This window comes from Oncorhynchus nerka, linkage group LG3 (genome assembly GCF_034236695.1).
Source record: "Oncorhynchus nerka isolate Pitt River linkage group LG3, Oner_Uvic_2.0, whole genome shotgun sequence".
Lineage (NCBI taxonomy): Eukaryota > Metazoa > Chordata > Actinopteri > Salmoniformes > Salmonidae > Oncorhynchus > Oncorhynchus nerka.
The window spans coordinates 21,851,735-21,879,634 of NC_088398.1; the positions used below are offsets into that span (position 1 = coordinate 21,851,735).

The 27,900-nt window shown below is 40.9% G+C and overlaps 1 protein-coding gene across 1 annotated transcript; it reads left to right on the forward strand.

Annotated features, from left to right (window-relative positions):
* LOC115104601 (ubiquitin-conjugating enzyme E2 E2) lies at positions 1–27,893 on the forward strand. The gene is made up of 6 exons (XM_029625963.2): positions 1–133; positions 2,137–2,322; positions 3,951–4,001; positions 25,069–25,201; positions 26,520–26,667; positions 27,133–27,893. Exons 2-6 carry the CDS (start codon positions 2,144–2,146, stop codon positions 27,228–27,230), a joined length of 609 nt encoding a protein of 202 aa, XP_029481823.1. The 5' UTR covers positions 1–133; positions 2,137–2,143; the 3' UTR covers positions 27,231–27,893.
* Positions 27,894–27,900: the final 7 nt, after the last annotated feature.

Consider the following 27,900-nt stretch of genomic DNA (forward strand, 5'->3'; position numbering starts at 1 on the left):
TCTGTAATCGCTTTTCGGTTGCTACCTTCAGTTAAATAGCAAGGACACGAGTGCGAGCAGACGGCCGTGTGTGTGGATATACTTTTCACCTGGGATTGTAATACTAAGTACAGCATCGACAGTCAGCTGCCAGGTAAAATTTATGCACGCATGTTACTGTCCTTGGTATGTGTACAGAAAGTAAGTAAATGTCCCGTGAAAGTGGCATTTTCCGATGAGGGGGTGTGGGACGTGCCTCCCTTTGTGCCTGAGCAGCTCAACGCTTCTTGTGGACACTTGAGAAACGTTGGATTCACGCATTTTCAAGCCGTTCATTTGGCCCTCGCGTCGACTGGCCTTGACGAGCCCTTGATGCCTTGTCGAAGAATCTCTAAAACGTGAGGTTCTCTGCATATTTCCCCGAGTTTTAAACGCTCAGGCCTCTTCATTTTAAATTCCCCATAGCAGGACATAGCACAGCGGGTGCAACTTTTTCCCTGCAGTGTTATTGATGTTTGTTATGCATTGTTTTTTTGACAGCTATATTTATGTCGCGGGCACATGTTATTTAAAAAAAAAAAATCAGTCGAAAGGGGGAGGCTTTGAAATTGTGTTGACCTATTGCTCAGCTGGGTCCGAAATAACGACAGAAGAAAGTGATCCATTGTTGTGTCCTATTTATTGAGGCCCCTATAGTCAACATGCGCGTCGTCTGAGAAATGTAACTAACCATTTTCAGAATTAATATAATTTCCCCAACGTTGCCGTCACTCACCTGTTTCGCAAGTTGATACATGTCTGGCGAGTGGATACACAAGTAGCGTTGATGTCCTTATCATAACACCCCCGGGAAAGATAGTGGTTAAGCACTACTGACGGTTTGTATCTTTCACCGTGACGTTAGTCCTATTCCCCAGGCTTTTATTCGAAACAATATAAACGGATATCACTGACCGTGATAGATAAAAAAATGACCTCACCTCATTATTATGATCAAAGCCTAAGGCGATTTCTCAGTCATCTGATGCCCTTTGTAGAGGCACATGCCATGCCTACTGTTCTAGGGTCTCTCTCTTTAGCCTACTGAACTCAACTCCCTGATTAGTTGAGTTTAATCGGCTAGTGTCTCTTTCGATCTATGTTCCATCAATCGATGTGGTTAACTATTTAAAAGGTTCGTGAGTGGTGATCTTGAATTCATTGTTTAAGATAAGACTATATTGTCAGTAGGCCTGTGACAAGTTGACTCTTCAAATCCAGGCTAGTCAAGACATCTTGACAGCATTGTTCTTTCATACTAGGCTATATTCCTTTTACATCTCACCGGGCATTTTTCTAATGCATTCCAAAAAATGTGTAGGTGGTTTGTTAACACGGTAATGTTGAATCTTCTTGAATAAGTTTGAGATCTTAGTAGTTTGTCATAATACTGTTGAACCGCTCGCAACCTTTTATTTTACAACACACAAAATAGCTTCACCACCTTGCCTTCAACACATTAACCAGCAAAGTGAAACAGACTTACATAATTACCCTGTTGTGAAAATAATTTCCTCCTGCTAGGACAATCAAGTATTCTGTTCTACTCAACCGTGCAATGGAGGCAGGTAGCCGTTGTTGTGTGGTTAGAGAGACGAGCCAGCAACACGAGGGTTGCCAGTTTGTGTCTGGGGTCCAGCGGGAAGTGAGCTGGCAACCGGAGTGTTGCTGGTATAAAATCCTAGATGCCATTGCCTGCTGTTGTGCCCTTGAGGTAGGTACTTAACCCCCCACAACAACAGCTCCCCGGGTGCCTAGTGTGGCAGCCCCACGCACCTCTCCCCCCAAAAACTGTATTTGTGTCTATCGGAGGTGTTGGGTTAAAAGCGGAAGTCAAATTTCAGTTGGACTGTGTGTGCAATTGACCAATACAGTCAATTGACCAAAGTGCCTTGCTCAAGGGCAGAATGTCAGGTAATGGCATCTTAATCTTAACCTGTCAAACAGCACAATGACAAGTAAAATTATAGAATGTGCAACTTTGGAACCCCGGCAGTCCACACAAAGTAATTTTTTGAAAAGGCCTGGGAAGGCTAACATACCATTACACCACTCATTTATTTTGTATAGAAAACATAATGAAAGATAAAGCTGTGCTGCTTGGTGTCTGTTTCCCAGGGCCAGGATGTCCAGTGAGGTGCAGAGACCGGACGACAGCCCCAGCACCAGTGGGGGGAGCTCGGATATCGAACAAAGAGAATCATCAGTACCCCCAGAACAGGAGCGGGAACAAGCACAGCCCAAAAAGAAAGAGACCAAGATCTCCAGTAAAACAGCTGCCAAACTCTCAACCAGTGCCAAGAGGTAAACCTTGAATCTGTCTCAGTTTAGTGGTATTTAAGTGGGGCAGGTTTGAGCACCTTCCTATCCTCAGGGTGGTGAGTTGCACTGAGTGTACAAAACATTAGGAACACCTTCCTAATATTCAGTTGCACCCCCAGAACAGCTGCAATTCAGAAGGGCATTGGCTGTACAAGGTGTCGAAAGAGTTCTACAGGGATGCTGGCCCATGTTGACGCCAGTGCTTCCCACAGTTGTCCGGTTGGCTGCATGTCCTTTGGGTGGTGGCCCGTTCTTGATACACCTGGGAAACTGTTGAGTGTGAAAAACCCAGCAATGTTGCAGTTCTTGACACACTCAAACCGGTGTGCCTGGCACCTACTACCATACCCCTTTGAAGGCACTTCAAATATTTTGTATTGCACATTCACCGTCTGAATGGCACACGTACACAGTCCATGTCTTAAGGCTTAAAAATCCTTCTTTAACCAGTCTCCTCCCCTTCATCTACACCGATTGAAGTGGATTTAACAAGTGATATCAATAAGGGATCATGGCTTTCACCTGGATTTACCTGTTCAGTCTATGTCATGGACAGAGCTAATGTTTTGTACACTTAATGTATATAACGCTAACCGGTCCTATGGACATCATTATTTTAGTCACAGTCATGCTATTAATATATCCATTAGATGTAATCCGTACAAGATATGTAATGAAAGGTAACCTTGATCTATCCCATCATGACACTGTAATGCCCGTCATTCATCTGACTACCGTCATTCATCAGATTACTATGATGACTATGCTCCCCGAGTCTTTCCTGGAGCTGACCAGGAAACACTCTGGACCCGGCCTGGTTATCCTTGGTTATAGCATTTTCATAGAGCTTTCGTTAGTTAGGTCCGGTGGCCTGAGCCCTAACTATGATGACCATACTTTCATTCATATCACATCTCTGTGGTTAGTGTTGTCACGAACAGCATTTCCACTGTCGCCCACCTAGCCTTGCCAGTGGAAACACAGATTGATGCGGGGTGATGATAGAATTATGCAACCAGCTGAGCTAGGGATTGGCTGAGGCTACAGTGCTTTTTATAACTACCCTCTGATATTTGGAACATCTTCCTGATGTGTAGCGCACTTATAAGACCACTGTGCTCAAACCCAGGGTTTTAGTATTACGACCGCAAAACTGGACACCACAGCTCTCTGTTGATTAAAGGGGTGCAGTCAGTGATGGTACAACGTGTTTCCATGCTGTTTTCCCCATGCCTGGTTCAACACAGATGGTTGTGACATAACATTATGACTGTTATGTCACAAGATACATTGCACTGTTGAGCGTTTAATCGTTGCATGTCATTGTGATTCGTCATCCTTTTTATACAAAGATGTTTATATGATGTTATTAACCCTTCCCTCGCAGGTGACTGCTGCGTGGGTGAATTTGAAAGAGTTATTGAAAGATGTTGACATTTGTGCAGTTCTATTGTAATAACACACACACTCTGAAAAATCATTTCAGGTTTGAACCTTTCAGGATCTGCAATTTGACACTGGGGTCAAATGCATTCTGGGAGCTTTTTCAGTTATGTGATTAGAGATATTCATTGCCACAAAGATTAAAAGAGAGTATCATTGTTTTTCAGGATTCAGAAAGAACTTGCAGAAATTACACTCGACCCACCTCCAAACTGCAGGTAAGGAAAGATTTCTCTCTACCAGCATTTGTTTATTCACCTTGCTCATGTTATGGGTTTAGGATTTCAGGATATACTGTATTTCTGTTCAGGATTCTTGGTTCTAAGAATGAAGGTTGGACTTCAGTCTTTCTGGTTTTACATAGGCGGTCGGGTATTACAGTGGTATTTATTGCCTTACCTCCCTAATCTTACTACATTTGTACACACTGTATATAGATTTTTCTATTGTGTTATTGACTGTACGTTTTGTTTATCCCATGTGTAACTCTGTTTGTGTCGCACTGCTTTGGTTTATCTTGGCCAGGTCGCAGTTGTAAATGCCTTCCTGGTTAAATAAAGGTGAAATAAAAATCTATATATATCCTTGTTATGATACAGATGTTTATCATGTGCGTAAGAGTTATTACGCCAGCACTTTTAACAACATTTCTGTAGTTTGTTCTTCTACCTAACACAAGATGTAGGCCTACTTATCTAACCGTATAGGAAACGTACCATTTTAGATCCTAGAATTTCAGTTGAAAGACCATCTAAAAAAGGAAAAGACAAACGTGTGATTTAAAAAATAAGTTTAGATTCTCATGTGGTTCTGCTGGGGATTTTCCATAGACAGACAATGGTTATTGTGTTCTGCTGCCTGTCCTTTGAAGAAGAGATATGGTGTTCAGCTAGCGAGTGGTAGACCGACCAAATGTGCATCAGCCGCTGAATGACAAAAGGCATCCCAGGGGGACGTTGTGCGGAGGCCTTATTAACTTAAAGAACACAAAGTGACGTTGTCATTGATTATCCCCCTGTTTATAACAGCACAGTAATTACCTCAGTCTCAGCATTCAAAGGCAAATTACCAGAGAAAATGGAGGCCAGGCACAAGGCAAGTTTAGGCATTTATCTGCAGGAGATGGACTGCAATAGCAGATGCTGTTGCTTTTTGGCCATTTTAGATTGGTTGTGTTAATTTTATATGCACCTGTCAAAACAACAAAGAGAAAAGGCCCCGAGTGACTCATCCAGCTCTGTGTGTAGTGCTGTGCAGGAACTCATCACTTTAACTGAGTTTCATGTAACACCCTTGCTGGAAGGATATATATATATATATATATATATATATGTGTGTGTGTGTGTGTAACCTTTTCATTCTAATTCAAAATGTAGTTACTGAAGGGTAAATTAGATATTGAGTATTGGCTCTTTACTCAAGGACTTCAAATACTCTGTTTCAATGGACTCTGAAAAATGAGGTTGACGCGTTGGAAATAATTTCGCTTGAGGCTACACAGGCAGGGGGATTAAAGGCAGCATCATTTTTTAGTAAAATAATCACTAACAGAAATATACACAGCCATAAAAATAACTAGTTGCCTGGAAAACAATTAGGTCTTTTAAAGATAATCCTCTCTGTGTATTCCCAGGCTGCATATTCATGCTAATCCCATAACAACTAGGGCTGGGATGATACCAGTATCGCAATATTTTTTCTGTACACAAAAATGAAAACACGAAGCAGACCAGACTCTTTGGTCCTTTCTAAAAAAAAAAATCAGCTCTATGTAAAACAGTGTGTGCTATAGCTTGAAAATAAATACATGTGACTGGATGACAACGTAATGTTTGTTTCCAACATCAGGGCTATATTCCTAAAGAAGTTAAATCCTATTTGTGTTTTGTTTCCTTGCCACGATACTGGTATCGTCCCGGCCTCAATAACAACTGAAATAATATGGATTTTTATAACACATTCCAATTAATGTTCTTCCATTGTTATAATGGTCTGATTAGGATTATAGAAGATGTATAACGGACAATTTAATTTATCCTTAAGAGTCTATTGATGCACCCGTGCGTCAATATAAGTAACAAAATACAAAAATCTGTCACTTTAAGCTAGAGAGATCTGCATTCGCCTATGTCGGTCTCTCGCATCTGCGGTAGAAGGTGGCCGAACTATAGCCTACAGGGTTCCTAAAATTCTAAATCCAATTGCTAAATGATCCATGGTATGACCATCTTAAAACAATTCCATATGTTAGCTTAGTAGAACCCCCCCCCCCCCCCCCAAACACACACACACACACACTTTAAAAAAAAGTAAATGTCAATAAGGGCAAAAACAATTATTTGCTTTGCATGAAAAAGAGGCTTGTCAAAGTCGTCATTTATGCCTTCCACACCGCTCACTACCGACCAGGTTAGTCCTAAAGGTTATTCATTTTATTTCACACTGCAAATGGTGTCACTGTCTGTTGGCCCCTTCAGGAGACAGTGTGTGTTGTGTTGAAAAGATCACCTCTCTCGGCATATTACACACAGAGCCGGGGTGGCTGATTTATTTCCTCTCGTCGCTCACCCCACTGAGAGGCCTGCAGTCAGACATCCCCTTTGTTCAAGCAGGGGAGCCTTATCCTGTAATAAAACATCTCTGGAGATTCGGAGACTGGCCAGCAAATTTAATCATGAGGTGATTGTGGAAGGTTGAAAGTAATGGTTGATGTGTAGTTGGCTACTGTCTAATCACTTTATAGTACTCTGCTTTATAACAGTCCTAAGCATCCATGATCTGACATTGTCTTTCATCAGCACTGTTACTAAATATTTGTTAGAAATTGTTTGTTTCAAGCGGTTTGGAGCCTGTTGGTGCTTTTTCAGCATGTGAACACGAGGGCAATAAGATGACATTTCCAGCACCAGTTTACTAACATTATTGTGACAGCTCTCACCTTGTCATTGTCACTCATCAAACCAAATAGGAATTGGGAATTGTGATTTTGCTAACTATCAGATATTTCAAGTATTGCTGTACAAGCAGCAATGTTTGTCATGAAACAATGAAAAGAGTCTGGAGCAGAGTAGCATTTATTCTGACTGAATGTTGCCATTGACGTATAGCCTACTGTAGCACTGGACACGTCTCTCATGAGACCAGATGCACTCTAATTAGGATGATTTACACTGTCAGTCTTCAGCACAAATAGCTTCTGCTGGCCTCTGAATCCAAATGGCATGATGTAATGCCTTTAAAGATGACCAAACCGTGTCACTTTCAGACAATGCCAGGCCCAATGGGAAATGTCCGCACTCAGCAGGATTTATAACATGACTTTGTGTGTTGTTGACTGGTTGCTTGTTGCCATACTTATTGTCTACATGCATTCTCTGAGCCATGAGGCAAATAACCAATAATACCCACACAGATCTCCATCCCCCTTTACACGATGGAATCATGACTGAGTGACTGCTGCTTATTAGTGTTGCGTTGTGGCCCTCTAGGGTTCTGTGGGAGTGACAAACTCTGAGCCATTTTTCACAGGCTTTACCAGGGGACTTCACATCTAAGAGGCCACAGCAGGGGAGTTATCAATATTCATGAGGGGGGAGGAGATGTGCGCCACAGTTGCCTCTGGGAAATATACTTGATCATTGTCATTGTCATTTGCAGCTCAACTTTCAAGAATTTCAGCACATATCTCCAAGATTCGTGAGATTAGGGTTTAATAACGGGAACCAGGTTACCAGGATATCCCGTCCAAACCCACTTCTGTTTCCCAGGATAATATACAGAATTTCTGTATCCCAATTTGCCCCGGCTAAAAATACAGATATTTCTGCGCATGTGCCAGATTCTTTTTTTCTACGTAGCCGAGTGCCCACTCAGCTTCCTAGTAGCTACTGTGCTGAGTGCTCCGCTGCCGCTCACCTTCCTTGATCACCTTTGTCTGGTCAATGGTGTAGCTTACAAACTTCATGTTGTACACCACTGTTCGAACTATTGCCTTCCATGCCTCAGTAAGAAAAAGCACGAGTTCATGTTATTTTTTTTCCAGGAGTGGAGTAGGCTACATTCAGCTATTTATGTGTTTTATACATAATTGACATGTTTGTACAAACTTTGTCAGTATGGCAAACATAAGCACAACACAAACAGGCAGGCTAGCGAGTTACATGCAGCTAGTTAGTCTCGTCACGATATCAGCATAAACAAACCCGCCCATTGTCAGACTATTTTCACTGGTCAGGATACATGCTCGGCTGCCTAGAATGTCCGGCTGCCCAAAGGTGGAACGCAGCAAGACGCCAACATGCAGTCTAATTAGCAATTGAATGTTGGGGGGTGTCCAAACTATCAGGTATGCTATTAGCAAAATTAGCATCACCATTACAGCACTTAAGTCCCTCCCAAAACATTATTTTGAGGTAGGGTGTCGTTTTACCCCAAGTTACCCTACAATTGAGCCCAGTTACATTTAACTTTCATGTTTTGAAAATGTTTTAAATGGTGCAATTCCCGCATATTTAAAAGTTGAGAAATAAAGTAGGAATGGAATGCTGGGATCCCCCTCTTTTTAACAAAGGCCATTAAAGCTGCTTTTCCCCCCAGCGATTGCAATAATTTTTGTGCATTGACTGCTTGTCAGAATGCATGTTTTGCCATGTTCCCCATAACTTGAATGTGTTTTGAGAGGAATATGTATTTTGCATAGAACACACAACTACAAGCTGACCTTGGTAAATAGAAACCATTCTACTATGGGGTTGGTTGTCTGATTTTTCTTTATTTATTACTTTTTTTGTTTGCAGAGGACTGTTCTAGCATCTTCAAAGTGCACCTCGGTGTACATCTTTTTTCCCATGTTCCATATTTGTTTTGCCGTGGGCTCAGCGCCACAGCTTGCAGTGGAAAACAATGCTAGGCTCACCGAGAGGCAAACAGGAACTACAATATGGCAGCAGTTAAAGATTAGCCATCACACACAACGCTGATCATTTTTTCCCCAATGTGTAGGGACTGCTTCCTGCTTGTGCAACTGCAATATCTGTTCTGACAGAGAGAGATTTGTAAGTCGCTCTGGATAAGAGTGTCTGCTAAATGACTTAAATGTAATGTAAATGAGAAGGTTGTAGCCTTCATAATATATATTTTCGAATGTTTGTTCAAATCGCTGTAGGGTTTTTATTTCAACTGTTCAGAAAGAGGTAGAGACTGGCTACATCATCATGGTTAAGAAGAGGGTGAGGTAAAGAGCGAAATGTGAAGGGAGGGGTAGTGTGAGCAGCAGCTACGTTAGGAAAAATGAATGTCTGCGTAAAATAACACATGCGCAGAACATGATCGGTATCTTAAGCTTTGAGAAAGAGGATTTCCTGGTGCGGGGCATGGGCGAAAACTCACGCGTGATCTGAAAATGTGGTCGGAGGCGCCATATGGATGGTGTGACGCAATTACGGAGCCTCCGGAGGCATGCAGAGGCCAAATTGAGCTCCTTACTGCATCGTCGTGCACCGCACAATGCGGAGGGCTCCGTATAGCTCTGCATTGACATGGTTGGTTGGTTGGTTGGTTGGCGGTAGGTGGGGGTGGAAGGTCCTGTATTAACACAAACTCACTTCCTTGACTACTTCCTTCATAACAGTTCTGTGCTGCTCCGCGAAGCGCAAAAAAGTATGAATGCCCTGACTTCTGCATAGGCCGTATCACCCTAAATGCTGCACGGCCAATGCAGACGTCAGATTGACCATGCAGCGCCTTTAAATTATATGCAATGTCTAAATCTGTATTCTCTACAGCTTTCTCTGTTCTGCTATCTGCATGATCAATCATCAACGCTCAGGGTAGGGACAGGCAAGTGAGAGAGGTACAGTTGCTGCAGCATAGCTTGTTCTACAGTAATGATTGGTGGAGTGCTGCAGAGATGTTTGTCCTTCTAGGAGGTTCTCCTATCCCCCCAGAGGAACTCTGGAGCTCTGTCGGAGTGACTTGGGTTCTTGGACACCTCTCTGACCAAGGCCCTTCTCCCCCAATTGCTCAGGTTGGCTGGGCAGCCAGCTCTAGGAAGAGTCTTGGTGGTTCCAAACGTTTTCCATTTAAGAATGGTAGGGGCCACTGTGTTCTGAGGACCTTCAGTGCTGCAGACCTCTTTTGGTACCCTTCTCCAGATCTGTGCCTCGACACGATCCTGTCTCGGACCTCTACGGACAATTCCTTCGACCTCATGGCTTGGTTTTTGCTCTGACGTGCACTATCAACTGTGGGACGTTATATAGACAGGTGTTTGCCTTTCCAAATCATGTCCAATCAATAGTATTTACCGCAAGTGGACTCCAAGTTGTCGAAACATCTCAACTGGTTAGACAGAGACCTAGACCTACAAGCCACAGTGTCCCACTGAAATTTGGTTGAGGATCGGTGATGATCTGGGGGTGCCTCAGCAAAGCTGGAATTGGCAGATTTGTGTGTGTGTGAAGGACGCATAAATCAAGCCACGTACAAGGTTGTCCTGGAAGAATTACTTGCTTCTTTCTGCTCTGACAATGTTCCCCAACTCTGAGGATTGTTTTTTTTCCAGCAGGACAATGCTCCATGCCACACAGCCAGGTCAATCAAGGTGTGGATGGAGGACCACCAGATCAAGACCCTGTCAAGGCCAGCCCAATATCTAGACCTGAACCCCATTGAAAACCTCTGGAATGTGATCAAGAGGAAGATGGATGGTCACAAACAATCAAACAAAGCCGAGCTGCTTGAATTTTTGTGCCAACATCAATGTGAAAGACTGGTGGAGAGTATGCCAAGACGCATGAAAGCTGTGATTGAAAATCAGGGTTATTCCACCAAATATTGATTTCTGAACTCTTCCTAAGTTAAAACATGAGTATTTTGTTTTAAAATTAATATTTTAAAACGAAATTTTCTGCAAATAAATGCTCTAAATGACAATATTTTTTACTTGGAATTTGGGAGAAATGTTGTCAGTAGTTTTAATAGAATAAAACAAAAATGTTAATTTGACCTAAACACATACCTATAAATAGCAAAACCAGTGAAACTGATAATTTTGCAGAGGTCACTTAATTTTTTCATGGGCCGTATATGGATGTCCTAGCCAACTTCTTTTAGGTATACATTCAATGCAGTATTAGCTCTCCAATGGCCTCCCTCCTTAGCTCTTATGCAGCCCCAGGAAAAGCTAGACTAGAATTGCTTGTTGGAATTTTTTTTGTGCAGTTCTTATACTAATAGACTATTCGAAGAGGGATGCAGCCTTGCTCTTTTTTGCTGAATGTTAAATACAGCAGCCAAAATAACTTGTGGGGAGTTTGAAAGGAGAATGGGAACTCGTTATGGCGATAGGCTATAGCAGTTATTTCTTCAGACCATAACCATTCTGTTTGTGAAGAGAAGCGAACTCCGTCTGCATCTTAGACATTACAACGCGTATTTCATTTAACTTTTGAGAGCGAGGAAGGAATAAAGCAACAGTTGAGAGCGAAAGAGAAAGTAATACGCACGTCTCACAACATTAGGAAATATTGAAAGGTAGGCAATGCGTCAGCCTACTAATTATCAGTGCTTGACTTGGGCTGTCCGTAGCGCCGCACCGGCACCTATACTTTTTAGGGAATTACATACCAGCTCCTCTATAAAACAAAGTAACCTATCTCTGGCCCAGATTCACACATCGAGGCAAAAAAAGTTAATCAAAGTGGAATGAAGACGGGGTCTGCATTGAATAGCAACGGAGAGTGGGCATTCATTTCTGATTCTGCTTTGTCCAAATTTATTTGATGTTTGTCTGAATCTCGACGTGACAGTAGGCTATTTGAGATTGTGCAGATTGAAAATGCGCATGCGCTGCTCCAAGTTGCCAAATGAGGTCATAAAAATTAGTTTAATCATTTTTGTTCATGTAATTCATCAAGGCACGCTTTTAAATTGTATCAATCACTCACTTAAACTACATATCAACCATCATCGGAATGACCCTTCAGTGCGTGTGTGTGCGCGAGCGGGCCGTTGCCCAAGGGGGGAGAATATGACATTTCAGCAGCAGGGATAAAATGACAAGCAACAGACTGACTAGATAACTTGTAGTCGTTATGTTCTGAATTGGCTATCTCGCTAGTTAACTAAGCTTTAATGTCATTGTTGCCTTTCCACCAGCACTTTGGAAAGCCTAAAATAAATATGCTGGAATTCCCCTTGATTAAATAAGATGGTATTCCCCTCTATTAAACAATAGCCATGTAATTGCGACAAATAATGTGCATTGATCTCCCCTGAAACATGAATATTTTAGCTTTAAAGTAGCCTACCAAATCCAATTGATTAATTGAATTAGGGAATAATTTTATAAAGACAAAGGTATTGGTTTGCAATGTTGCAATTATGGCAACCATCCTCCAGGATAGCTACTGGGTGTGCAGGCTTTTGTTCAAGCCCTGTCCTAACCACGTTGTAGCTTAAACATCGACTGCTCAACATTATCTTGATAAGCAGACTTGGGTGTTGCAGGGCTGAATCAAAAGCCAAGCCTGCACACACAGGAGCTCACCAGATGAAAGGTTGACCACATGTTGACAACGTGACTGACAGGTACCTTGATCAAGGGCACTATTGCAGGAGATGGTAGGTCTACATGGGATCAGACACAGCAGCCTTCCAGTCAATAATGCTTACTTTTCATGTAGGCTATAATAATGGACATTTGGTTAAAAGTGTATTAACCCTTAACAGAGAATAATCAGAGGTCTCAATGGCATAATGTAATTTGTGAATTTCTGTGAAAATGGTCTAATGGACCGACTTGGGAAAAGACCGCTCCTGCATTCTTTCATCCCAAGTCAAGCACGGCTAATTATACAAATTGTAAATGGACCCTAATTATATTTCAAAATCAAATTGGTGTTAGTGGTGGCGGAGTTGGTGTTAGTGGTGGTGACCAACCCTCCACCTGAACAGAGCGCTACTGGGTCTGGGTGTGCAGGGTTTTAATTGACATCTGATTCAACTAGGTTTTAGTGTAAAACTGGGATATCCTGATGGCCAAACATCCATAGGATTACAACATAAACATCCATGATCAATTTCCATATCATAATGTCTGGGATTGGTATTTACAATGTGGGTGGGTGGGTGTGTTTTGGGTGGTTTAGTGATAAACTGATGGCAAACATCCATGGCATTACAACATAAACATATCGCTGATCAGTTTCACTATCGTAATCTAATGTCTGGGATGGGATTTGTTTTATTTAGGGAGTTTCTGCATGCATGTTTTCCACCAGCATTGCGTGTTCTCTCCCAGCTTCATGGTTTGAACAGGGTGTGTAATTCCAGTCCATATAGTACAGTAATACAATCCACACTCAAAAAGATTACTGGCGCTTGTTTAATTTATTTACCCAAGAGAGCATACATATATGGGCTTTTATGTTTTTCTGTCGTGCGTAATGTGCGATAGCCTATCATATGTACACCTATTGGATAACGGCACAATCATTGGTGCTTTTTGGTGTTTGGGCTCCTAAAATGTGTTTAATGTAGGGCTCATAATCTGGCTCAGGTAGCATCGGGCTTGAATTTTCATCCCGATCAAATCCAGACATATTTATATGCTTTAGAATGACACTTACAGTTTTGGCGAGAAATACCAGGTTACTCTGGAGGAAAGCGATTTATTATTGGGATGGAACATTTTGTAAAACACAGGGAAAATATTAAACCCTAGTACAAATACAGGATCTTAATTTTATCAGTCTTTTGCTGTGGCAATGTAGGTCAAACTGAGATCCTACACCTGTACAAGATTTCAAATGTTTCACCTCAAATGCTTTTGATAAAACTGAGCTGGTGTAGCATCTGTTGAACTAAGCATGTTCTAATGAACAGTCTGTCAGTTGTTTTGCAGAGAAAGTTGAGTGGAAAAGAAATTAGCTGTGAGTGACTGAAGTTAACATGCTTTGTTCCAGACCTCAGACATCATCTCACTTTAATTTATCCTTATTGCCCTCCACCAAGGCACTTGTTTGAAAGCTAACACAGCCTGTCTTGATTCATGCGTGTCATTGGATTCTCAATGTCCTCGTTTGTGCAGCACTTCCCATAAACATTTGTCCCAAATGTTAATGTGTTCTATGGGAATCCAAGTGTGACACATCACGTGGCCACTTTATGGTGAAGTCTAGCCATTATACAATTGGTTTACAGAAGCCGTTTAGGTCATTGAGACTGACAGGATGGTAATCCACAGCTAACGTGTAAGCAAACAGTCAAATCTTGACAAAGGAACAAATAACTCCAAAGTAAACAGTTGCTCTTGATCGCATTACCATTTTGGCAGGGATACCATCTCAAAGCTTAATGGGTTTCTCCTAGTTACAAATAATAGACCGTCCCAAGAGGATTAGGTTTCATTTTACCATCTGTTATTTCTATTATACAGACAAAAATGTACAATTTGTTCATCAAAATCAACTGAGATTTCTCGTGGTGACAACGTGTAAATGACGTGTCATTATCAGATGAGTAATAACCTGAGAGCCTATATGAATGAATAATACCTTTTTTCCCCCTGCGATGTCGGCACAAATGTGGCCTAGGCCTAAAATATTTAATCAGCTGGACAAACTTTTTTTTAATGAGGCAATACAGGATACCGATAGGGCTGTGACTGGAACTTTGGTTACCGGTAATTGGCCAGCCAAATGACCGAAATCTCCGTAATAACCGTTTGAATAGCAAAACAAATTAAATGTATATATTTGTTTTTTTGGTGGGGGGGGGCACATTTTCTCCTTTCCTCCATTCCGGACAGCATGTGCTGCCATAGAAATAGAATGTCAATGATCGCATAATGGGTGGACTGGCGGCCATTGCCATTGTACCCATAGAGTAAAAGCATGACATTTACATTTAAGTCATTTAGCAGACGCTCTTATCCAGAGCGACTTACAAATTGGTGCATTCACCTTATGACATCCAGTGGAACAGCCACTTTACAATAGTGCATCTAAATCTTTTAAGGGGGGGTGAGAAGGATTACTTTATCCTATCCTAGGTATTCCTTAAACTGACATGAAGTGTACACATTAGGGATGTTAGTCGGTTAGTTGCCGAAAATACATTTGACCCGTCATGCTTATTGCGCTATTGGGTAATTTGCATAATTTTGTTGAATCCAATTGGTGCGTGTGTGTTTTCGTTAGTTGTCATGCATTTTGTTTTTCACAGAGCCTAGTTTGAGGAGCGGAATAGCCCACCACCTGTAAGACAGCGGGAGAGTTGCTCCTCAAAACGCCTGTAGGCTACTGGAGTGAAACCTGCTTTTGTAAGCTTAGTCATTGCGCAAAAAAAAAAAAATCTAAATGAAATCTTGTGATAACTTTTGTGGCCACGATTCATTAAAAAAATAGCTATTTTTATTTGTCAATCGTAAAGCGCGTTCTCCCATTCTCCATTCTTATGCATAGGCTATAGCCTACCTATCAGAGCGCCACCCACCACTTTGCCGTGTGAGCTTGAAGCGGTATAATTGTTTGAAACCTGAACGTTTTACTTTACGTCAAATAATGAGGCATGTCCTACCTTGCTTCAAAGTAGCTCTGCGAAAATCAAGCCATAGAAACGTGGAGGCAATTATGTTATAGACTTCCTCATGCCATAAATGCTAGTTATCTCTTGTTCTATTGGTTTTCATATCAACTCTATCGTTGTCTAGAAGCCAAAGGCACAATCTTAGTCATTTTAGCAACCCATCATAGTGGCTATTAGATTCCCCCTCTAAATTTCTAACTGCGATTTTAATCTCGGTCACATATGGAACTGCTCGCATTAGATGCGCAGTTTTACGCAAATGTTTGAAAATGTGTTTTATCAACTGCTTCATTTACATGAGTTGCATGTTCAATAATAGTCTAGCATTTTGACTGTAGGACGATAGGATTGCTATTGTTTCATTTTTCCATGCGCTTAATAAAAAATGTCTGGTCCTTGTATGCATGCATAGTATCAGAGAGGAATAGGCAAAGTGAGAGGTTTTACTCTCACCCAGATCTATCCAAAATAAATCCAATGCGTTTCTATGGGCTTATTTCTATGGGGCCTAAATTTGTCGCCTGCCTTCCCGCCTTGGGACGACTGCCATCGTTAGTGCGGAAACATAAGCATCTCGTCATTGTATACAGATCTCTGATAATATTTTCTGTTGGTCAAGTCATTTTACTGTTTATGAAAAAATTTACCCGTTTGTTGACCGGTTTAGGGTCAGTTAGTCGGCCGAAATTTGAATCCCAAGTACCCATCAATATGGGCTGTGATTTACTGATTTAACTCAGCTGAGAGAACTAAAAACACATTTATTTGCATGAGCCTCATCAGTTAACATAATTTGAATGAACATTCTACTTTACTATGTAAATTATTGCATCACAATACCAGACAGCTATTGCGATTGTACCCATGAGTTTACCAGTCAAATTGCCAGCCCATTCTATTCATGTTTGTATGGAACACGGTTTGATACACATCAAATAACACTATCTGACGTGTCAAATCAGCTTGTTGACCAATCGGGACCCGAATATGACTGCACGTGATGTAATAATTTAGCACGTTCATTAATTTGACGTAGTTATATTACACATGGATTACACGATCACTCATATTTCATATGTCACATTGATTCACCGACACGTATGCTATGATGCTGGTAAAGTTTTGTCTGGCGCCGTTGGTAAGAGCACAGAAACGCTTCCCCAAGCTCTGGACAGTGCTGGTCGTAAAAAGGCTAGCAATCTAATGGATGCAAACAATGGTCTTCCCCAAAAACATTGCAAAACGACATGTTTCAGTAGCTATAGTTAGCTAGCGTACTATTTCGCTAAGTGTCATCATCTAAAATACCCCTAATTTACAAGACAGTTCTTATTTGATTAATGGTGGTCGGACCAGCTATGTGAAGCCAGCCACAATAGTGGAATTTGCAGTTAGCCTTCAAAACAAGTCTCAAAGAAAGTCATGCAAATAATACAAATAGTGGAATCATGCCATAATTGAATAGATGATGCTAAACGAGGTTGGAATGTTCTTTATATAAATTCAACAAAATATAATAATTTGTTAAATTTACAATAATCTGTTGAAATCACACTGGATGTATTAGACTTTAGAATTGCATTGGGGGCATACTTATTTCACTGTACAGCCTTGCCTATGGATTGTGTGTGGGGGGGGGGGGGGGTTGGGTACTGAGTAGGCTGATGCCTAACAGTTGGGGATAAATTAAATTGGGTAAGATGGGGTTTGGCTGTACAATGCAATATGAATGTCAATACGTACAATAGGAAGACTAGGGAGGTGATTTTCCATAGTCAAAGTCTCACAATAAGAGCTACGACGCTAATATTCCCGTAAACTCTACACAGTTGTGTTCTCTGGGTGTATGTTCAACTGTGGAATCAGTGTAGTAAAATAATGTCAAACCTAGAAATGTCAATGGTTGTATGCAATTTGAGGCCAAGATATAGTTTTACATCAGTCCAGAACACTTCACTATATATTCTAGTTCACAAAAACTGGTAACATCAGGTATATATTTATAAATCAAGCTATTACATGGATAGAATCTATGGATTATCTTAAAGGAGATCTCCTTTACTTTATTGGTCATCATAAATTTGTGTGCAGTGAGCCAAGCACGGTGCCAGTTTACATCAAATGATGAAGCCCGACAAAATATCGCAGAGGGAATAGACTTCCTGTAGAAAATATCCCTTAATAAACGATTGTTGAATTTCGTATTTAGTAGACTTATGCCGTTCACATGGATATCGCTTACAATCGTGGATATTCCAAAATATGCATTATTCTGAAGTATAGTTTTTATCCCACTAGGTATAGCTTTAATAACAGTGTAATATTCCTTACTTGAAACCTCCAAGTAAATAGATTATCACTAATATGAACTAATTGGCTGACAAGGACAATGTTTTTCGAGAACCATTTATGGTAAAATAACATAATGTTTCTGTAATATCGACCCATTGTTCCAAATTAAACATTTATGAGGTGAAAAGTTGTGTTTATACAACAAAGCCCATCTTTACACCGAGGTAGGCTACAGTATCTTTTTCAGAGATGTTACAATCTGCTGGATTGTAACATCTGGATTGTCCCTACTTGCACGTGCAAATTCAGCACACACAACATTCTATAATAGAATTGTGTTATTTGACGTGTCAAATGAAAAGCTTATTTGATGCGTAAAATAGTGTTTTGACGTGTATATTTTTTGACACGCAAAGACCCAAACAGCATTCCATATGCAAAGGGCAACAAAGTTTTGTCACGTGGCCTAAATTCACTATAATAGGCAAGGCCTAATATGTAGACTAGCATTCAAAAGGTGGATTAATGACCATTAGTGTAAAGTACTTAAGTAAAAATACTTTAAAGTACTACTTAAGTAACTTTTTGGGGTATCTATACTTTGATTTATGATTTACGTTTCTGTCAACTTTAACATTTACTTCATTGCATTCTTAAAGAAAATAATATACTTTTTACTCCATACATTTTCCCTGACACCCAAAAGCACTCGTTACATTTTTGAATGCTTAGCAGGACAGGAAAATTGTCAAATTCATGCACTTATCAAGAGAACATCCCTAGTCATCACTACTGCCTCTGATCTGACGGACTCACTGCACACACATGCTTTGTTTGTAAATGATGTCTGAGTGTTGAAGTGTGGCCCGACAACCAGTAAATAAAAAAATTTAAAAAATAAAACCGTGGCGTTTGGTTTGCTTAAAATAAGGAATTTAAAATGATTAATACTTTTAATTTTGATACTTAAGTATATTTAACACCAAATACTTTTAGATTTGTACTCAAGTAGTGTTTTACTTTGTGACTTTCACTTGAGTAATTTTCTATTACGGTATCTTTACTTTTAAGTATGACAATTGGGTACTTTTTCCACCACTGTTAATCCCCCAGCCTATGAATGAACTTCTCTCTTCTCTGTCTTCACTTTTTGCGCAATTCATGCATCTCCACTGGCCTCTCTCTTCCATTCTCTCTGTATGTCTCTTAACTCTTGAACCTAGTCCAATGCGTGTCCCAGAAGTAGCAATATATTTTGGTGACATATTTTGAGCAATTAAAAAATATACTTCGCAAAAATACAAACGCAAGATGTAAAGTGTTGGTTCCATGTTTCATGAGCTGAAATGGTCCCAGAAATGTTCCATGCGCACAAAAAACATGTTTCTCCTAAATTTTGTGCACAAATTTGTTTACATCCCTGTTAGTGAGCATTTCTCCTTGCCAAGATAATCCATTGACCTGGCAGGTGTGGCATATCAAGAAGCTGATTAAACAAAGTTATCATTACACAGGTCCACCTTGTGCTGGGGACAATAAAAGGCCACTCTAAAATGTGCAGTTTTGTCACACAACACAATGTCACAGATGTCTCAATTTTTGAAGGATACATTTCAATGTTTGAATGTTTCCAATCAAATTTATGAAGTAAATTATAACGTTTTGCTCTGTCTCATTTGCATAAACATTGTGATTGGATGATAGCTGTGCGGGTTATCGATTTGGGATCAAATCCTTTGATCTCCTCGAGCTCATTAATGATAGAATTGCCAAAAGGAGTGGAAGGTAATAGCTGAATAGAGATGGAAATCAGGCTATAAATCATGTGCTTCACCAAAGAATAACACCACACCACTCATCTCTGCCAGTAACCTTCTGGTAACGAGTCCATTTCCTTGGCCACAAGGCCAAGCAACTGCCCCGGAGCTGCAGCTTTGTGGGGGGGGGGGGGGGGGGTTATGTGTACTGAAAAAACCTCTGGTCATGGCTGAATGGTTAAGGGTTTGGAGTGAGAGCAGCGTTGCTTTTCTGATGTAGCTACTTAAAGTATGGCCTCCTTTGTTTGTTGTAACATACTTCAGTTCAGTACACACAAACTTTGTGGGTTAAGTGATTTATTTTTTTAATGACTCATCATTTTGAGTCATTCATGTATGCGAAGCCTGTGTATTATGATATATGCTATACATTATTTATCGAGAGTCCTGAGACACATTTGCAATGCATAAGAAAGCTTGCTTCAGGCACCAGCAATGCTGTGAGGAGAGCTTTGTTTACCCACCAAAGTCCCTGTTTTTCCAGAAACATCTTAGTAAATTAAAATGGAAGAATGGGAATAGAAAATATTTTATTACCTATTGATGTCATAAAAGAATCTGAAGTAACTTCCAAAGTACACATTCTCATCAATACCAAATGGAAGGTAGTTTAAATGGATTGAACCAGCATGTGAAATGGCCTCGAAGAAACCGTGCACATATTCAACCATTTCTGCCAGAAATGCTTGTTTCAGGATAAATCACAGGCAAATAATTACAGTATTCATAGTAAGGATGAACAATAAAACGCTTGATTTTAAAAACAAACTATGTCATTTGTGCAAATAAAGACGAAAGGCTGGGGAGGGAGGTTTCACCTCTGCTGCTGAGCTACATGGTAATTGGTCGTCAGCGCTTTGCTTTCACGGTCAGGGGAAACGAAGATTGCGTCATTAAGTTCCCTTTCTGATAACCGCCGCACCAATGGAACAGAAGATCTTAACTGAATGACTATGCCATTAGTAAAGAAAAGTGCCTAAGGGAAATTAACTGGAATGGTGCATAATTAAGATAATAGCTCTATTTGCAGCATTAAAAAGCTCCAAAACCGACTGAATCACATTCAATTATGGGTTCCGTTACTCTTTTATACAACACCTTTTGCTGTGGCGGTCAATTTTGAGACTTTTTTTTATACAGCAACATACTGAACAGCTTGAGGTATAAAAGGTTATTGCTCAATTATTTTAAGGAACTGTGGTCCTGGAGGATTGGGCCACTTGCACCAAGCACATGTTCAGTTGGTACTGCAAAAGAAGGTACTTTCTCTAGTCTCCACATCCATACGGTTCCCTGGCCTTGTACGTTAACAATTCAACACATGAACATGTACCCAAATGCCTTTTTAATTCGTTGATTTAGTATGGTTGTTGCTACTATGCCTTCTGGCAGCATACATGAATTATTATTATTTTGTACGCTTTGACAGTTTTTGACCTTGAACTGAACTACACATTCTGGCATAGTTTCTGTCTGTGTGCTTGGTTCTGTCTGTCTTCTGCAGTTATTAGCTTGTTGTGTTTAACAAGCTAATAAGTTGAGGAATAAATTACTCTCTTAACCTTTTTGTGCTCTCTTGTCTCTGGCTGCACAGCAGATGTCAAAGGTGGAATAGAGAACATTTTAGACATTCTGCCGAACAGACACACTCCTACATACAGTGAGTGCTTGCCAGAAAATAACCCACAAAATGTAATAAATACTGTAAGTGAACAGCATGGGCCCTCCTAGAATGGTCAGTTTTGTGGATTTTTGTCTGTCTCATGCGCAATCAAGCAATGTTCTCTGTAACTGAGGTCAGCAGCGGTAGAACACTGTCATCGGCTTGTCTCTGTCATCATGAGTAGGATAAATGACACAGGCTGATCACCTGTCTGCATCTGCTCGTCAACTCAACTGCTTCCCTGATGTCAGGGAGAATTACCAGAGCTGGCGATAGCCCGGGGAGGGAAGGTCACCGATTTGCCAGAGATTACTGTAATCGCCATACAACAAGATAAAGGTTTTGGCATGTTGGCACAATCTCTAGATTGTCTGGAATCATGTAATATAGACCATGTTAAATGGGACACGGGGTGCACTAGTCTCTCACAGCCACTGCAAGGAAAGGTCATTCAATATATATGGAAATGATGTCTGGTCTCCGTTACTTATGGATCACAGCTTGTTACATGGATAGTTTCCAGTAATGTTGGTGTGAAGTGGAACGGTGTATGAATGGAGAAGGCCTGCAGTACACCGCCTCCATAAAAACAACATTTTGTAAGGGTTCCTTTGTGTCAGCCAGCCTAGTATATTTTATATTGAAATGGTGTTATTTGTATTTATTATGGAGCCGCAGCAGCTAATCTTTCTGAGGTCCGGCAAAATGAAGGCAGTAATGAGATGTATTTCAGAATAGATTCTTTGTCCACTGTCTATGGGCATGTAAGAGCATGCATGAAATGAACATGGTTCATTATGATATGTATGTGGTTTGTCCATGTCGTCGTTCAACATCATGTAGACGATCTAGTCAGTGGTTTTGTGTCTGTGGTCATATGAATAGACATCTTCCGTTAATTGAAAATGTCTATATGTATGCCAGATTTACCAGTGTATTATTCCATTTAGAATATGGCATGATAAAAGATGAGATACAACTTGTATCATGTTAAAAAGGAATCAACCATGCCTAGCTAACTGACAAGCATAACATGTTTTAGCTTGGCATTCCATTTATAAACATTTGGATTCGAACAAGATGATGTGGTTTGAAAGCAGAGTAAATCGGGCCCGAGGGGTTTTATTTGGGGATTCTGTTGGGTTGCATTCTGTTGCGGAGGCAGCACTCCAGCTGTCGGAGCCATTCCCACATGAGTGTAATCGCAGAGGATGGCTAGTGGTAGATTCTCACGGACACCCGCACACTAATGCATCCCAGATTCTTGGAAGAAATGACCCAAATACTCTGTGACTCAAAGAAATCTACTGACTTACTGTAGATTTATTATAACTCTCGAGTCGCACAGAGGATATTATTGTAAACCGTAGCGATTTCATGTTTAATGTCATGTGTATTGAACTCATATGTCTGCATTAAAGGATGCGTGTTCCCATAGTAGAGCGAGGAGAGCTCTATTACTGTTGCGAAATCGCAGTATTCGGCTATAGGCCTATATGCAGTCAAATTAGTCTCGGGTTAGATCTGGGGTTAAAGTCTAGTGACTTGACGTAAGATTTTGAGCAGGCACATTCATTCCCTCTAAATGTTAAGCATCCAAAATTGCAATTCTTTGACTAGCATTAAAATCACTGGGCATTTTAAAGTGGTTCAGTAATGATTACTTATACCCCTTGCACAGTTTTGGGCTTGGTGAATAGGATCTGCTATAAAACATCTCTATTCATCCCATGACCAAAGCAGGATGTAAGGGTGAGCAGAATCTCCCTTGACACCTAAACCTGGCCATTCAGGATGCTGATTCAGTCGATGTCCTTAACCTAGACAGCCTCTCTCTGTCTCAGTCCGATGCTGTGGCCTCGGCCCTGCTCTCCCACTCCACTGTTCTAATGAGACACTGTCAGTCAGGTCCTGAATGCTTAGGCAGCCTCCACAAAGCACCGCAATCCCTGCTGCTGGGGTGGGGGGGTGGTTGCCGGGCAACCTACAGTCGTGGCATGTACTTTAAACTATTGACTTAGCCTTTACCCAGAGGTCCGTGTGTTGTCAGATCTACACAGAGGTGGTGTAGAGTGGATCCTCTGCCATGCTGTCTCATCTATCTCATCTGGGCTGGAAAGTGATCGGCCTCAAAGGACATGAAAGAGTCCCTGTATCTGTGCTGCTTTGAAAAGGATCACACATCTGGCACAGTGGGAGGTATTTATTTTTTATTATTGCATCAAGCTACAATGAGTTTTTCACCTTGAATCATGTTTTATGTAGGCGCTTGATTTAAATTTGTTTTTTTTCCGTGAGTATTGAAAAGGAAATTGCCTACAGCTAAAGTGTGCGTTCAAAATGGCACACTGTAACAAAACCCTTTACAACGGAAAATGAAAACCAGTAGTTCTCATTATATAATTTCACATACAACCTTCCCATTTTACTCATCTTTCTTCCGTTTCGGTCCTTATGAATATGACCCATTAAATTTGCAGATTACCTCTGGTGCAGGGATGTGTAGATGAGTAAATAACTTCTTCCCCCACCCACATAAAAACTATTCTCCCTGTGTCTGGTTGCAACTCATTTTCTCCATGAACAGTGCCGGGGTTACCTCACCCACCTAAGCAACATCAGAACATTTCTTCATTACAGATTCATTACAGCTAGCTATTAATAGGCCACATCTGCCCTGTTGCAATGCACTGACAATGAATATTTCCCAATATGGTCTCCAGATGATATGCTTAAGTCATTTCCAAATCATACCAGTATAAAACAGATTTCCTTTGTGCCTCATCAAGATAAGTCCATATTTGCATTGCTCTTATGGGCACAAAACAGCTATTGAAAAATATTCAAGTCCCTTAACTAATTAAAGAAGGCTTCGAATAGTTGCTTTAGAAAACTAAATAGTATAAGATGAAATCTGAATGTGTTGACACTACAGGAAAGAGGAAGTGTCTCGTCCTTTCATTCTATTTGTGGCGACTGATCCATTCTCATGGGCATGCACTGAGTCAGACACTTGTTTTGATACTCAAGTCGCGCTATTTGAGGTTATTATGTTGTGGAGAAATCATAACTTTCTAGTCATTTCATTCTGACATGGCCACCTGGAAACGTCAGTCATAGATTATTGGTGCTTGTCAAGATGAACAAAGCGATTGGTGACTTTGCTAGTCATGCGTTTTCTGTGCTGCTGCAATCCTGCTCCCAATCTCTGTCTAAGTATGTGTGAGCATCTGTGTGAGCAGTCGTGTGTGTGTGTGTGTGTGTGTGTGTGTGTGTGCTCTTGTGCACCTGTGGGTTTGGTCGATGTTAAAGTTCATGTACAGTAATGACATGAAATCTGAGGAATTGCTCATTTGTCCTGGGATTTCTGATCTGGTCGGTGTTCAAGACAGTCTTCTGTTGGGGGAGGGTGGAGACTTAATATGGAAATTACATTAATTACCAGACTATCCAACAGATGTGACCCTCACCCCACTCAACATAACTACACATCTAATAAAGGACCTTCAAGATACAATTACATTTGTGTGTGTATATATTGTATGAATTGACATAGCTAAATTGTTCTCTATTTGTGAAATGATAATCCTCAATCCAACTAACAAACTGTTTATTTCAATGGATGGATGATTTTATTAGCCTTTGAATGTTGCACATTTTTGGGGGTTTAAGAATGTTTCAGATTTTCTTTGGTAGCACAACCTAGATAGCTTGAGTGATAATCATTGAACAGAACTAAAACTCAGGCTAAAAGTACAAACTGAGAATCTCAAATCTCTGCTTCATTAACTCGTCAGAAACTAGCATTTCCTCCTCTCTTGCTCACTTGGACTCAGACTGTCTACTCTAGGCTACTCTGTCAGTAGCCGGTTGTCAATCCCAATGCCCTGAGTTGCTTAACATATTGACATGTTTCTGTTTCAGCGCCGGCCCCAAAGGAGACAACATCTATGAGTGGAGGTCAACCATCCTGGGACCACCGGGCTCTGTTTACGAGGGAGGGGTCTTTTTCCTGGACATCGCCTTCACACCCGACTATCCCTTCAAACCACCCAAGGTCAGCACCCACCACCACACTGTGACCACAAATGCTTTAGTGCCATTGTGCTGCTCTCTTCCTGTGTGGAGAACTCTTGCTTTAATGTAATTTCAACAGCTAACATGATTTTCTGGAAATCTGGTGTGCTCCGCCAAGCCTTTACCAGTTCACTGTTCATATTTTCAATTCATTCTTTATTAGCCTTTTCATGAAACGTACCCTGTGGAGTATTTTCGGTTGTTGAGTGGATGTCATTATCATTGTATGAAATGTGCTTTTGGATATCTCTTTGCTTCTTATAACCCAATTTCCCTCTCACTGGCTTTCATTTTGAGTTCTGACTCTCTCTGTTTCCTCCCCCCTTCTTTAATTCTCTCTTTTTGTCTCTGTTTCTCTCTGAGCTGTGTAAGAACCGGCTCTGCTGTTTGACAGCAGACTCAAACAAATCCACAGGCTCTGCTCAGTGTAGCCAGAGGGCTCAAGTGTTTTGTCCCACTGTGATCTGTAGCCAGTCCTTCCGTAACTATAGCACATGATACATGCTCCATTGGAGTTTTGCTGTATACTATAGACTCTTACCATAGCTTTTTTCAAGCCCCTAACTGAAACTCCAGTTTGACAAGCTTGTTGGACAGATTGGAAGTATAAGATTCAGTTGTTAGGGTTAGTGGGGCAGAGTGCACCATTGTGGGGTTATTTATAATGAATGTCCTGTTCTCTGTGTGTTCAGAATGCCAAGGCTCATTAGAAGTTTCCTCTGCAAGGTCAGGGTCAGTCTGTCCAGATGTTGGTGATTGGAGGACTGGGCTGGTGTCAGGTGTCAGGCCTAAACAGATGTCAGACTCACGGTCAATCAGAAACATGATAGTAAACTTAACAGGGATGTTTGTGTGGATGTTTCTTGTACAAAGGTTTGACGTCAGTACATTTGAAACCAAATAAAGTAATTTTGACCCCTTATTTGAATCCCTGTTAGTCTTGTTTTCCTCTCAAACTAATATATGTAATGGTTATAGCGAGATTAGAGATGGGCATGGGTTTTTTCCTGGGGCATTTCATGACAATTATACATATTTTCTATTGGTAAATGCACCATGCTGCCCCCTGTTGGCTATATTAAAGCCTATGGAAATTAGAAGGCATATGAAAATTCTGGTATTGTGTTATGGTATATCGAAGGTCTGCAGCCGTGTTATAAGGGTTGTCACCATCTGCTCAACGAAGAAATTACACATACTGCTACTTTATTTTGTCCAATTCAGACGATTCTACTGTCAGTATTGCTGCTGAACCAGGCTTCTAAATTTTAAATGCTGTCTTTTCCTGTACTTACCAGGTAACGTTTCGGACAAGGATCTACCACTGTAACATCAACAGTCAGGGGGTGATCTGTCTGGACATCCTGAAGGACAACTGGAGCCCCGCCCTCACCATCTCCAAGGTGCTGCTGTCCATCTGCTCTCTGCTCACAGACTGTAACCCAGGTAAGAGACCCGTCAATGTCCACATCAGGATCTGCAGTGTTCTCATTTCAGCTGGTGATTCATGACTGATTTTAAATGACATTTGAGTTTACACTATCTACACACAGAGATAGTGATAGTTTAAACTCACCGCATGAAGCATTATCACCATCTCTGTGTGTAGATAATGTAAACTCACAGCATGAAACATCTATACACAGAGATGGTGATAATGTTTCATTGATAACTGTCTGCAGCTCTACTAGCAGAGTTCTAGCGTTCCCTTCCCCAGGGACAGTAGCTCCGTTGCTGTTGAACCTGTTGATGGATTTTAAATTATCTTTAAAAAAAAAAGTCCTTATTCATATTTTAATACAATGTAATAATATGCTCTAAACTCTCTCTGGGTCCAAAAACCATACACCTGTGAAATGCTATTCATTAATGCATGCTCTGATCTGCATCCTTTTCCTTTTGTCATTGCAGCGGACCCTCTGGTGGGGAGCATTGCCACACAATACCTGACCAACAGAACGGAACATGACAGAATAGCCAAGCAGTGGACGAAGAGATACGCCACATAGATCCCCGTCTGACTTTTCCACTGACCCCCCCCCCCCCACACACACCCCTCCCCCCCACTGTACCTCTCTACCTCTCTCCCCAGCCTTTCAAAGCACACTCACTAAGTGCAACGGTATACCTGTAATCCTCCCCCCTAAACTTTGTATCTACCTTTTATTTGTAAAGAACTGTCCTTTGTTCCTTGTTGACTTGAAAGCTTCTTTTTTTTATACAAAGAGTAGATTGGGATTTTATTTTCCAATATCTGAATGTTGGAATTGTATTGAAAAAATGCTATTATTCTGATGAGTATTGTCCCTCAACTATACAGTAGGTATCCTTGTTTTCATAGTGGCTCCAGGAACAAAATGCAGATTATATACTGTTTTTACTGTACCCTAGGTTCTTTTGTGTTTTTTAATTTCCTATTCCAGTCATCAATGTTATCTGCATGGAACAGGAGGAAGATTTGCATCAAATGACATGTCATACTCTTCTGCGCTCTTTGGTTTTGTTTGTACTGTATGTATTTTTTCAAACGCTTTTGAGGCAGACCACAGAAATATAGGTCTGCTTGTGAAAGAGGCAGGACTTGTACATTTACTGGCTACTCTGGCATGGCAGGGTGGTTTGTTATGACTTGTATTAATGAAGCACCCAATAAAACACTGGTTGGCTTGTGACTATACT